Here is a 13664-nt window from a genome sequence, read left to right on the forward strand (position 1 = left end):
TAACACACATACAACAACACTATAGATACAGATGACAGATAACATGTCAGATAACATAAGTTGACATAGCCTTTGGTGTGCAAGCAATGCAATTAGTCATATTCCGGGAGTTACCGGAAGTGACGTTGACGCAGCGGTAGCGTTAGCAGCAGTGTGTAGGTGCTATCTGGAAAGTGTTCTTTTAAATAAACTCCCGGTAAACTTACAAACTTTCTAATGCCTCGTTTTGTGAGTTAAGAGCCTATGTGTACTACGGCAGAAGTTTGGTAACAATCAATGCATTATTAGTGGGATAATTTACCAGATAAAATCTATTTACCATTAGCGCCAGTAATAAGCCATTCGGCAGGCCTGGCGTTGGGGAAAACGCGATTCGAAGTGCTTTGTGTCCCTCTCGGCACTTCGTCGTTTTTCATAGACCAGAAGGACATGGCAGCCTCCATAGAGCTCGCCCGCTCTGTGTAGATACAGACAAGTTATTCTTCACTCAGGAGGATAAGTGAGATTGTTGACAGAGATAGTTTTACACCGATGAGGACTAATTTATGAATGAATATGTTGATTTGAGCTAATAAATTACTTAATATATTACATAGTGTAACTTTAAGGCTGAATATAAACAGCTAAAAGTCACAGAAAAGTTCAGTTTTCTGTTCTTCTGATTGGTTGATGTCTTTGATAAAGACCCTCTTACATATTTTTAATGTGGTTTTTCTTCATTGTTCCTCTGTGTTTGTTGTGATCTGTCCTCCTGTCAGTGACAAGTTAAACACCCCCCCCCCCGCAGCTAAAATCCATACAACAGCCAAAGCGTTAGCACCACATCATCCGTCAATAGCTGTGAGGTCACTGACGCACATGGAGTGTGAGTCAATGGAACATTGTGTGACTGCACGACCTTCACACAGTTTCAGCTGCAAGAAGAAGTTGGATTTAGCTGGATTTCTGCTCTGGTTACTTTTCTATCCGAACCACATCTGACCAAACCAGTAACAGACAAACTCTTCTGAAGTCTCTACTGAACACAGAGAGTAATCATTCAGATTGCATCTGTGGTAAAGACTTGTAAATATGGTCTGTAGAGGTGCCCCTTAATATAAATAAAGACTTAGAAAGGCTGTTCTTCAGCCAACGAGTACACCAACCTTTGCTGTGCACATTCCCCGGCCTGAAATTGCTCTAGAGCTCCCAGAGAGAAATGAAAAAGGACATTCTCACCACAACAAATAAGATTAAAAACTCGGTGGCAGATGTAGCAAAGAAAATTAAGAATGTTATTGGAGGAAGTGAGGAAATAAGGACAAAGTGTACGAAGAAGAGATGAATAAACATCGGATTGGATTTTACTGCTGGAGAGACCTCAGAGAAAAACCAGGATGACAGACAGATGCAGAGTTAGCTTCATTGTTGCTATCAGTGAGTAAAAACTGATCAGATCTCTGGTTCTGACCCGTTCGCTTTGTTTTACTCGACGAACACACAACATAACATCAGCAGTGTGTTCATCCCTGTTAGGTTATTTATCAGAGACTGAAACAGAAGTTATGTCCTTTATGCTATCGTCCGTCTCACAGATGAAGCCTCAGTTAGCTCCTCAGTTAGCTCCACAGTTAGCTCCACAGTTAGCTCCTCAGTTAGCTCCACAGTTGGATCCTCAGTTAGCTCCTCAGTTAGCTCCACAGTTAGCTAAACAGTTAGCTCCTCAGTTAGCTCCACAGTTAGCTCCTCAGTTAGCTCCACAGTTAGCTCCTCAGTTAGCTCCACAGTTAGCTCCTCAGTTAGATCCTCAGTTAGCTCCTCAGTTAGCTCCTCAGTTAGCTCCACAGTTAGATCCTCAGTTAGCTCCACAGTTAGCTCCTCAGTTAGCTCTTCAGTTAGCTCCACAGTTAGCTCCACAGTTAGCTCCTCAGTTAGCTCCACAGTTAGCTCCTCAGTTAGCTCCTCAGTTAGCTCCTCAGTTAGCTCCACAGTTAGCTCCTCAGTTAGCTCCTCAGTTAGCTCCACAGTTAGCTCCTCAGTTAGCTCCACAGTTAGCTCCTCAGTTAGCTCCTCAGTTAGCTCCACAGTTAGCTCCACAGTTAGCTCCTCAGTTAGCTCCACAGTTAGCTCCACAGTTAGCTCCTCAGTTAGCTCCACAGTTAGCTCCACAGTTAGCTCCTCAGTTAGCTCCACAGTTAGCTCCTCAGTTCTGTTTCAGACCAACATGGAAATTCTTCTCATGTAAAAATATCTGGTCAGTTTTTGCTAATTTCAGAACAAAATCGTTGAAGTTTACAGCCTTTCAAAATGCTTTCTGTTATCTTGAGTACCTGTCTTTTTTCAGCCTATAAAGCACGATAACAAATTCATGTGTATAGGTGTGCATGAGCAGGGTTCACACAGAAGTTTGTTATTGTGACAGTGGCATTACATCCCACAACTGTAGGGGGAGCCGGAGTAAAATACTCTGGGGATGCTTTAAGAGAGCAAAGACCCTTAAAGACGCTACAAAACATCTGTAAAGACCACAATAACAGTCCAAAACAACGTCTGCTGTGTGGACGTCCTGCAGAGATCATTTAAAGAATAGCGTGTAAACCCAAAAAAGATAACGAGAGTAACAGTGAAATCTCTAGAAAATATTAGAAAACAGGCAAAAAGATCAACCCGATGTTCTACAACACATCCGAGTTCCCCCCGGATGGTGGAGCTCCTCCCCCCTCTGAAGGAAACTTTCAGCCGCTCGTATCCACGACCTCCTTCTTTGGGTCTCTACTCAGATCTGTGCCCACAGCTGAGGGTCGGAGCAAAGATGGAGCAGCAACCTGAAAGCTTCTCCTCCTCTCATCACTCATAACGTCATCTTCTTGACACTCGTCTCTGCTCTTTGCAGATGATGTGCTTCTGTTGGCCTCTTTAAAGCCGTGCGCTCCAGCGTGCACTGCATTGCTGTTTTGTGCTCTGATTAGGGCTGGGCAACGATTAAAAATGTTTAATCTAATTAATCACATGATTTCCCTGATTATTCACAATTAATCGCATTTGTAGCAGAATCCAAAAATGAATCCAAAAGTAGCGTATAGCTTTTAGCATTTAGCTTTATTTTAAATGTGCTGCCATATGAATGAAAGTGCCATAACATTTGTTGTGCAAACACACTTTTAACATCAGCATCTTTCTGTAGTTTTTATGTAGAAGCCTCGCTCCACTGTCTGTTTCCTTGAATGACTTGCTGCTATCAGTTGTGTGTTTTGCCTTTAAGTGATATTTTAGACTGGAACTACTACGCTGAGAAGACAATTCAACTTGGCAGTGTTTACAGATGTCTTTGGTTCTGTCGACTCCGCCGTCTGGAAGAACTTTAAAATGAAAATGGCCGAGTAAAAGTTCCGTACCCTTCTCCATGTTTGGTGGATCCGCCGATTACTTTCTTTTCCTGTTCCACAGCAGACAGCAACAGACTTTTACAAAATAAAAGCCTGTGAGCAACAGACTTTTACAGAATAAAAGCCTGTGAGCAACAGACTTTTACAGAATAAAATAGATAATAAAACATGCGTTAATATTTATCGTTAACTCGCCCAGCCCTAGCTCTGATATTTGTTCTTTTAAGAGTTGTTCGGTTTGTCCAGTATGTGCTAACCCACGGGGACGGGAAAACCTATAGATCAAACGGGTAAATGTACAATTTAGATTGAAAAATGGGAATTTTCCTCCCAGTACGAGAGCGATCGAATGATTTAGGATTTATTGTTTTGTTGCACCAAGCAAAGACCCACAGTTGGGGGTTTTGCCACTCGTTTATAGAAGTCTTTAAAGGAGTCTGCTGGTACAGCTGATCTCAGAACAGATCTCCACCACTTTAAACGTGTTTTCCAGCCGGTCGAACAGTCCGCCAGCTGTTTTCTTACAGCTACAGCTACGTGTCTGATGACATCATGTGCATCCTCTCTACCAGAAACTGTCGTTAACTTGATTGAAGATAGCTGCAGTTGTTGGATTGAGCCCAAACATGTCGGGTATTTGAGTATTCAGAGATGAGAGGGACCTGAGGAGGGAGCTATGAGCATCACAAAGCATCACTGCTAATTAACCGGAGGGATTTTATACCGTGGAGGAAACTTCACAAAAGATTTTCTTCTAGTTCCTGTGTCCAAATACTACTTTTTCTTGTCAATATTTGCATATTTTATACTGTGTTCAACAGTCTGAAAGAGGAACAGAGAGAAAGATAAACTGCAGACATTAATGCACTTTAACACTTTAACGTGTTGTTTTCACCCACAAAGCGCCCTGAGTGAAGCACGACCAGCTGTAGATTCATCAGCCGCAGTCACAGCAGCACCAACATGCCCACGAGCGCTCACGTGCACACACGTGCACGCCTGTGGTTTGTCTTAACGACTGTAATCGAATGTAATCGGAGCGATCAGCCTGTCTGCTCCGGACGCCGCCGGACGTTTTGCCGCCTCCGCTTCGGGCCACACGGCTGGGACAGGAGGCTGGACGGACTGCTGTCCCAGTCCAGCCGTCCCAGCCCAGCCGTCCCAGTCCAGCCGTCCCAGTCCAGCCGTCCCAGTCCTGCTGTCCCAGTCCAGCCGTCCCAGTCCAGCCGTCCCAGCCGTCCCAGTCCAGCCGTCCCAGTCCAGCCGTCCCAGTCCAGCTGTCCCAGTCCTGCTGTCCCAGCCCAGCCGTCCCAGTCCAGCTGTCCCAGTCCAGCCGTCCCAGCCGTCCCAGCCGTCCCAGTCCAGCCGTCCCAGTCCAGCCGTCCCAGTCCAGCCGTCCCAGTCCTGCTGTCCCGGTCCAGCCGTCCCAGTCCTGCTGTCCCGGTCCAGCCGTCCCAGTCCAGCCGTCCCGGTCCTGCTGTCCCAGTCCAGCCGTCCCAGTCCAGCCGTCCCAGTCCAGCCGTCCCAGTCCTGCCGTCCCAGTCCAGCCGTCCCAGTCCAGCCGTCCCAGTCCTGCTGTCCCAGTCCAGCCGTCCCAGCCGTCCCAGTCCAGCCGTCCCAGTCCTGCTGTCCCAGTCCAGCTGTCCCAGTCCAGCCGTCCCAGTCCAGCCGTCCCAGTCCAGCCGTCCCAGCCGTCCCAGTCCAGCCGTCCCAGTCCAGCCGTCCCAGTCCAGCCGTCCCAGTCCTGTTCAGACTAAACCTGAATGTCTTCTGTCTTCCTTTTTGGAGATGGAGGACATTGGTGATGAGATGAGGACTCTTGTTTGGCTTCAGACTGGTTTAAAACCTGGTTTTACGGATCATTGTAAACTGAATTCTTCAGCTCATCTTCCTTTTTTTCCTCCTCAGGACCAACGAGCAGCTGGTGGCTTTTCTGTCCAAATACCGAAACATGAACTTCATCAAATCTCACGGCAGAGACAACGCGCGGTAAGAAAAACGCTTCTTCTGGTTTCAGGTGCTTAAAATGATGGAAATAGGATTTATTTGTGGTATCCAAGGCAATAATTCACCACAGATTTTACAGACAAAGACTTGTTAAAGTTTAGACGTGCCCTAAATTTATTAAATATGTTACGATTCACTTTCTTTTAGATTCATTGTCACACAGCTTATCTCAGCTATTTCATACGATGGAAACATTCAAATAGTTTTTGTCCTACATATTAAAATATTGTCTCCCTAAAGTCGTCAAAATCCTGTTTTTCTACAAATTCTACCAAAATAAGTATTAATAAGTAAGTGAACTGGCTCCTTTTGAGTAGAAATTTTTAATAAATTTTTGTGGATTTTGAAAAGTTTTTCATTTTTTACATAATTCTACATGTTTAAGAACATTTTAAAGTCTTTTTAAATTAAAAGATTATTTATTAGAGTTTCTTTCTTTCTGCAATCATTTGTAGAACCGGAGCACTTTAATCGTTTTACTATTTCAGATTAATTTCATTGCTTTTCAGCAGATTTTCTGTTGTTGTGTCGATGTTATTTGTCTGGTTGCAAAATAAATCTGATCTGAAATAATAAAACAAAACTGAAATAGTTCCAACAAAGCAGGAGATGAAGATTTTCTGTTATTTTGCTCACAGAAACATCATCAAAAGCATCATAAGCGACATCATGACATGATGTTTTAAATAAACCTGCAGTGGATGAATTAAAGGAAAGAAAAGAAAGTTAAAATAAACATTTTTAAGCTGCATATTTGGGTTTAAAAGCATTTCTGGAAGTAGCCAGAGTCCTGCGGTCAGTGCAGAATAAACAGAAAGAAAAGCACAATCACACAAAAAGTAAAAGAAGAAGAAAGTTCTGTCCGTCACATGTAGTGATGAGACTAAACCAGAACCTCAGTTTCATTATGAAGCAGAAACGCTTACGAGGACTTAAAAACAGGGAAATATTAAAAGAAAACATGTAAATAAAGAGATACAAGGATAAAAATGAGAGAATAATGGATTAAAATGATGGAAAGGAAAATAATAGAGATAAATAAGTGATTAACAAAGAAAGAAATTCCAATAAAAAGAACAAATAAGGTTGAAAACTGAATAAAAAGCAACATTAAAACAATCTTAAATGAATCCAAAGCAGAAAATGATTTTATCCCACGTTCCATGCAGCATAAATTCACTTCTGACTTGCATTTATCGTGGTGTAAACTTCATTTTACCGTTTATCTCTTCTCTTATTTACGTTGGATGAAAGGAGCTTCAGTCCTCCACAATCCTGTGGTGGCTTGAGCTGGAAAACTGGCAACTTGGATTGTGTTTAAAGAAGAGTTTAAAGAATGAACGAATGCCTGAACTGAAGTCAACCGGAGCTCGTCCTCGACAGACTTTTTAATCCCGCTGAAGATTTCAGGGGGATTAAAAGAAATCAGCTAAAAAAAAACAAAGAAAATCACTGAGCTGGAAGCTTTTATGCAAATGAAATATACAAAAAAAAGGATTTTATTTTATTATTATTAAGATAAAAGCAAAGTAAAACTATTAAACACGGTTATTTTCCATAAAAAAGCAGGAGAATGTGTTTCTGTGGCATGTTTTAGGCTTCAGTTGTGACTTTAACGACTTCCTGCTCACATAAACGTCAGAAGTTTAACTGCTGCTGTCCTCTCAGTTTCATCCGTAAACAGGGTCTGGACCGGCTCTTCTACGAATGCGACACCCACATGTGGCGTCTGGGAGACCGCAAGATCCCCGAGGGCATCGCTGTGGACGGAGGCTCCGATTGGTTCCTGCTCAACCGGCCGTTTGTGGATTACGTGGTCAACTCCCGGGACGAGCTGGTCGGCGGGATGAAGCGCTTCTACGCCTACACGCTGCTGCCCGCCGAGGTATCTCACCCCGATTTAACCCCCAGAAACACTTTGTAGGAGCCATGAAACTGTCCCAATCTGAAGTAAATACAAAGATGTGTGAAGAGCTGAACAAACAGGTTCATATGATAGTAAAATAAATCAAAAGATCATTGAATAGAAGGTGAAGTCAGTTTTAAAGTATATGCAAATTAATGTGTTTTTTTTTTTTTATTTGTTTTTTTTTTTCTGCATCATTTTCCCAGAAAGTTGCTCCTTTTGTCCTTTGTTCTCTCTGAGCTTCAGCTTCTGGTGGAGCTCCATCCTCCGGGTTTCCTGCGTTTGTGCCCGAACTTTAAGTTAACTTAACTTTGAGTTAATTGAATTTTGAGTTAACTCAACTTAAAGTTAAGTGTTAACTCGAAGTTAAGTTAACTCTGAGTTAACTTAACTTCTAGTTCACACTTAAGTTCTAGTTAACACTTAACTTTGAGTTAACTTAACTTTGAGTTAACTTAACTTCTAGTTAACACTTAACTTTGAGTTAACACTTAACTTTGAGTTAACTTAACTTTGAGTTAACTTAACTTTGAGTTAACTTAACTTCTAGTTAACACTTAACTTTGAGTTAACTTAACTTTGAGTTAACTTAACTTCTAGTTAACACTTAACTTTGAGTTAACTTAACTTCTAGTTAACACTTAACTTTGAGTTAACTTAACTTTGAGTTAACTTAACTTCTAGTTAACACTTAACTTTGAGTTAACTTAACTTTGAGTTAACACTTAACTTTGAGTTAACTTAACTTTGAGTTAACTTAACTTCTAGTTAACACTTAACTTTGAGTTAACTTAACTTTGAGTTAACTTAACTTCTAGTTAACACTTAACTTTGAGTTAACTTAACTTCTAGTTCACACTTAAGTTCTAGTTAACACTTAACTTTGAGTTAACTTAACTTCCAGTTAACACTTAACTTTGAGTTAACACTTAACTTCCAGTTAACACTTAACTTTGAGTTAACTTAACTTCTAGTTAACACTTAACTTTGAGTTAACTTAACTTCCAGTTAACACTTAACTTTGAGTTAACACTTAACTTCCAGTTAACACTTAACTTTGAGTTAACTTAACTTCTAGTTAACACTTAACTTTGAGTTAACACTTAACTTTGAGTTAACACTTAACTTTGAGTTAACTTAACTTTGAGTTAACTTAACTTCCAGTTAACACTTAACTTTGAGTTAACACTTAACTTTGAGTTAACTTAACTTTGAGTTAACTTAACTTCTAGTTAACACTTAACTTTGAGTTAACTTAACTTTGAGTTAACTTAACTTCTAGTTCACACTTAAGTTCTAGTTAACACTTAACTTTGAGTTAACTTAACTTCCAGTTAACACTTAACTTTGAGTTAACACTTAACTTCCAGTTAACACTTAACTTTGAGTTAACTTAACTTCTAGTTAACACTTAACTTTGAGTTAACACTTAACTTTGAGTTAACTTAACTTTGAGTTAACTTAACTTCTAGTTAACACTTAACTTCTAGTTAACACTTAACTTTGAGTTAACTTAACTTTGAGTTAACTTAACTTCTAGTTAACACTTAACTTTGAGTTAACTTAACTTTGAGTTAACACTTAACTTTGAGTTAACTTAACTTTGAGTTAACTTAACTTCTAGTTAACACTTAACTTTGAGTTAACTTAACTTTGAGTTAACTTAACTTCTAGTTAACACTTAACTTTGAGTTAACTTAACTTTGAGTTAACTTAACTTCTAGTTCACACTTAAGTTCTAGTTAACACTTAACTTTGAGTTAACTTAACTTCCAGTTAACACTTAACTTTGAGTTAACACTTAACTTCCAGTTAACACTTAACTTTGAGTTAACTTAACTTCTAGTTAACACTTAACTTTGAGTTAACTTAACTTCCAGTTAACACTTAACTTTGAGTTAACACTTAACTTCCAGTTAACACTTAACTTTGAGTTAACTTAACTTCTAGTTAACACTTAACTTTGAGTTAACTTAACTTCCAGTTAACACTTAACTTTGAGTTAACACTTAACTTCTAGTTAACACTTAACTTTGAGTTGACTTAACTTCCAGTTAACACTTAACTTTGAGTTAACACTTAACTTCCAGTTAACACTTAACTTTGAGTTAACACTTAACTTCCAGTTAACACTTAACTTTGAGTTAACTTAACTTCGAGTTAACACTTAACTTCGAGTTAACACTTAACTTCGAGTTAACACTTAACTTCCAGTTAACACTTAACTTTGAGTTAACTTAACTTTGAGTTAACACTTAACTTTGAGTTAACTTAACTTCCAGTTAACACTTAACTTCGAGTTAACACTTAACTTTGAGTTAACTTAACTTCGAGTTAACACTTAACTTTGAGTTAACTTAACTTTGAGTTAACACTTAACTTTGAGTTAACTTAACTTCCAGTTAACACTTAACTTTGAGTTAACTTAACTTCCAGTTAACACTTAACTTAGAGTTAACACTTAACTTTGAGTTAACACTTAACTTTGAGTTAACTTAACTTCCAGTTAACACTTAACTTTGAGTTAACTTAACTTCGAGTTAACACTTAACTTTGAGTTAACTTTGAGTTAAAAACTGATCCTGTCGCTTCCCTTCGGCTTTGCTTCCCGCTGATATTACATCTGGTTGCATTTTTACGCAGATGATGCACAAACCTACCTGCCCTTTAGTCCTGAGGACGGGTGGATAATAACCGTCTTCAGTTCAATGATAGAAAGTCTGAGACGGTTATTTTTGGTCCCTCCGACTCCTCTGAAGGTGTAGTCGGCCCCTGAGAGCCTCCGTCAGTCAGTCTTCAGACCCAGGCAGTAATTTGGGAGTCATTTTTTTTAATCTGATCTCAGTTTTGACAAACAGATCCATTCAGTGGTGAAAATTCTTTCCAATAATGACTTTTATTGCAGCCTCGATCACCTGAAGGATGAATTATTCTGCCTGTTTGTTCCCAGTAAACCAGTCAGTCTCTAATTCAGCTTCCAGACTCCTAACTGGTGCCAGAAAGAGACGCCGTATCACCCCCATTCTGGCTCCCGATTGAATTTGAAACTCTTTATGATGGTAAACATAACTCTGACTTCAGACCTTTTAGATCCTTTTAGAGGTTACCTAATAAAGGAGATCTCCACAGCTCTCTTTTCTCTATTAGCAGCTTTAAAACACAGCTGTTCAGTGTTTCTTTTTGTCTCTTGTGCTTTAAATCTGTCTCTGCTGATGTGTTTTAGTTAAGTTTTTTATTTGTGTTCGCAGCACTTTGCTAACTGTGGTTGTTTTGAATGTGTTTATACGACTGATTTGATTTAAAAAGGAGCTTAAAGAGCTTTAGACCAAACAGAGCAAATTCTTCAAACACGTTATCCAGTACTGATGGCCTGGAAATAGGGTGTTGGTGCACTGATTTGTTTGGGATGTTATAAATGTTATGTTTCACGGTGACGTCGTCATGGGAACAGTGTCTGCTCTCTTTGTTGTGTAAAACAGGCTCATTAAGTGCATAAAACCGTTTGTCCCCCTGTTGCAGTCGTTTTTCCACACCGTGCTGGAGAACAGCGCCCACTGCGAGACGATGGTGGACAACAACCTGAGGCTCACCAACTGGAACCGCAAGCTGGGATGCAAGTGCCAGTACAAGCACATCGTGGACTGGTGCGGCTGCTCGCCAAACGACTTCAAGCCCTCAGACCTGCCGCGCTTCCAGGTGAGGCCATTTGTTCAATCCCGCCCAAACACCCGAAGGAACCAGAAGGAGTCTGACATCACAGCTTGTTTGGAGCCAATCAGGGTCCAGGATGAGATTTATAACCTTTGTGAAGTGGGAGACGATTTATTCATAGATTCAAAGCTGATTAATTCTGCATAAAGAAATCATATTTAAAACCAAAATGTTAATTTTAGAGTAATAGATCCGAGGTGTTAGATTAAGCAAATGTTTCCTGAATCTATGACACATCGGCTGTGATCGAAACCGCATACTTCTCCTACTACTCCTACTAACTTTCTGAGTTAGTAAGCGAGTTTGAGTAAGCGAGAAGTTCCCGGATGCATACTAGATTCTCCTAAATGTTGGGTATGCATTATGAGATTACTACTCATACTCAAACTACCCAAGATGCAACGTAACGTGATGTCGCCGATCGTCATTTCCTGTCAAAACGGCAGTTTCAAGCTAGCTACAACGAGGGTAGGTTCACTTCCTGTTTTCAAAACAAAAGCACCAATTGTATGGTAATGGCTTTCCTTATGATAAAAGGCAACGGGTATTTTATTTTGTGAAAATAACCGGAAGTGCGTTGCTCACTGCGGCTAGCTTTAGTAGCGCCGAATTCGTGGGAACAAAACTGTAAATAGCCGGTATTTTGTCAGGTTTTCAACACGTTGGGGATCTAAACGACTACTTTCTCACCTGAAAATGTTTCAAATGTTGCTAAAGTTTACAGAGTTTAGAGCTTAAGAGAAATCAGCTTCAGGCCGGCTGATTTCGGCTCGGGCAGGAGCGAAATGCATTGTGGGTAAACTAGGGATGGGGCCGATCCGATCCAGTATCGGTATCGGGTTCCGATATCAACGTAATTCACCTATCGGAAATTTCCGATCCACACCCCGAGATTTCCGATCCACACATTATGCTGAAAAGATTCTCCGCGCACAGTTCTGGTATGCTGCTTTGCTACTGCAAGATGTGGAATGGATTTCCTAAACGGGGCCATCTCAGTGATCACAGTATTGCACAAGCACGCCTCCGTTCAAGAATTCCATGCCATAGTTTGCAACAAGCCAGCAGGCGAACGTTGAGCTGGGAGCTTCAAAGTAAGATGAGGGTTGATCTACTACTGTAGACAACAAAGTATATGCTATATTCTACATGATTTTTTTATGAATTTTTATGTTGTAGAGTTGTGAATTTATTTTATCAATGGAGAAATTGAGCAGCCTTGCTTTGTTGTCTACAGTAGTAGATCAACCCTCATCTTACTTTGAAGCTCCCAGCTCCCAGTGACGTCGACGCAGCTTTAGCTGCAGAAAAGCTATCAGGCTTGTGTTGATAATAATAAACTCCTGGACTATGTACAAACTTCCAAATGCATCGTTTTGTGAGTACAGACCATATTTGTACTACTGTAGAAGTTTGGTGTCATGGCATGTGATTTTAGTGTGGTAATTTTGGAGATACTGCCAGGGTCCATTAGTGCTTGTACTAAGCTATTCAGGATAACTCAGTAACTCAGCTGATGTTCAGCCAATATCGGAAAAACTTCGGGTGGGCTACTTGGCTGGATGTCACGGTTCAAATGAGGATGAATCTACTCCGAACTATCACTTTAAGCATTCACAGCTTGCACAGTCTCGCCTGGAAAACCTGCAGCGTGAAATGCAAGTGGGAACAGTGAGCCACACTATGTTGTTGCCACTTTAGTGGACGCTCGATACAAGGACAGGTGAGGCATTTTTTTGTTGCAATTTAATCAAAATGCTGCTGAATCAAGTGTTAACATATTCCTAACTTTAACGTGAATATTTCTAATGACATTAACTTAATGTAAACTAAAAGTAATTGGATAATGGGGAAGTGTGTGTGCGTGTGTGCGCGTGTTTGCCTGCCTGCATGCCCAGCTGTATAAATTTGAAAGAACAAGACTGTTATCAGAGATATCGGAATAGTATCGGTATCGGCAGATATCCAAATTTAGTTATCGGAATCGGATCGGAAGTGAAAATATGTGTATCGGTGCATCCCTAGGGTAAACGCTCTGCATACTGTCTGATCGATGCAGAATGGAAGTAAGCAGTTTGCAAGTATGTAGTGTGCGGTTTTGAACACAGCCATTATAACACTGCTTAGCATGAAGCGCCTTAACGGGATCTCTTCGGGACTCTGAGCTGTGAATTATTGTTACTTTATGGACCGATTTATTCACAGATGTGTGCAAAAGTTGGTGTTTTATGGCTGGATATCCCGCTTTACTACAGCCGAACAGAAAGCTGTAAACAAAATGGCTGTTTGATTATTGCGCGTTGAACGTAGCTCGCAACACTGAGTCATTTCTGTATCAGAATGTTTGTTAACAGTTTGACACTATTTTATGACATTTTATTGATAGATATAGATGTACGAGACAGGTAATAAATACCTTTGGTTTGAGCACAGTGGCCTTTTTTGAGTGAGTCTTAGCAAGCGCTCAAGCCCGTCCTTTGGTGAAGTTAGCCGCTACGTTTATGTACGTTAGCTGTCATCAACACCTGAACATCTGCTGTGTAATTTAGTGCAGTAACACAAACATAATGAAGCTGTTCCTCCAGTCAGACCATCAATCCTCCAGCTCTACATACAGATACAGATAGTTCCTCTGTTGATCCCAGAGGGAGATAATTTAGCAGTGTAGCTGTAAG

The 13664-nt window shown here is 40.5% G+C and overlaps 1 protein-coding gene across 1 annotated transcript in view; it reads left to right on the top strand.

Annotated features, from left to right (window-relative positions):
- LOC142371771 (xylosyltransferase 1-like) overlaps nucleotides 1-13664 on the top strand; it is a 66634-nt gene that overhangs the window by 27816 nt on the left and 25154 nt on the right. The window contains exons 5-7 of the mRNA XM_075454507.1: nucleotides 5274-5354; nucleotides 7041-7257; nucleotides 10798-10974. Coding sequence (XP_075310622.1) covers nucleotides 5274-5354; nucleotides 7041-7257; nucleotides 10798-10974 — 475 coding nt within the window. The remainder of the gene's footprint in view (nucleotides 1-5273; nucleotides 5355-7040; nucleotides 7258-10797; nucleotides 10975-13664) is intronic.

Source organism: Odontesthes bonariensis, chromosome 21 (genome assembly GCF_027942865.1).
Source record: "Odontesthes bonariensis isolate fOdoBon6 chromosome 21, fOdoBon6.hap1, whole genome shotgun sequence".
Taxonomy (NCBI): domain Eukaryota; kingdom Metazoa; phylum Chordata; class Actinopteri; order Atheriniformes; family Atherinopsidae; genus Odontesthes; species Odontesthes bonariensis.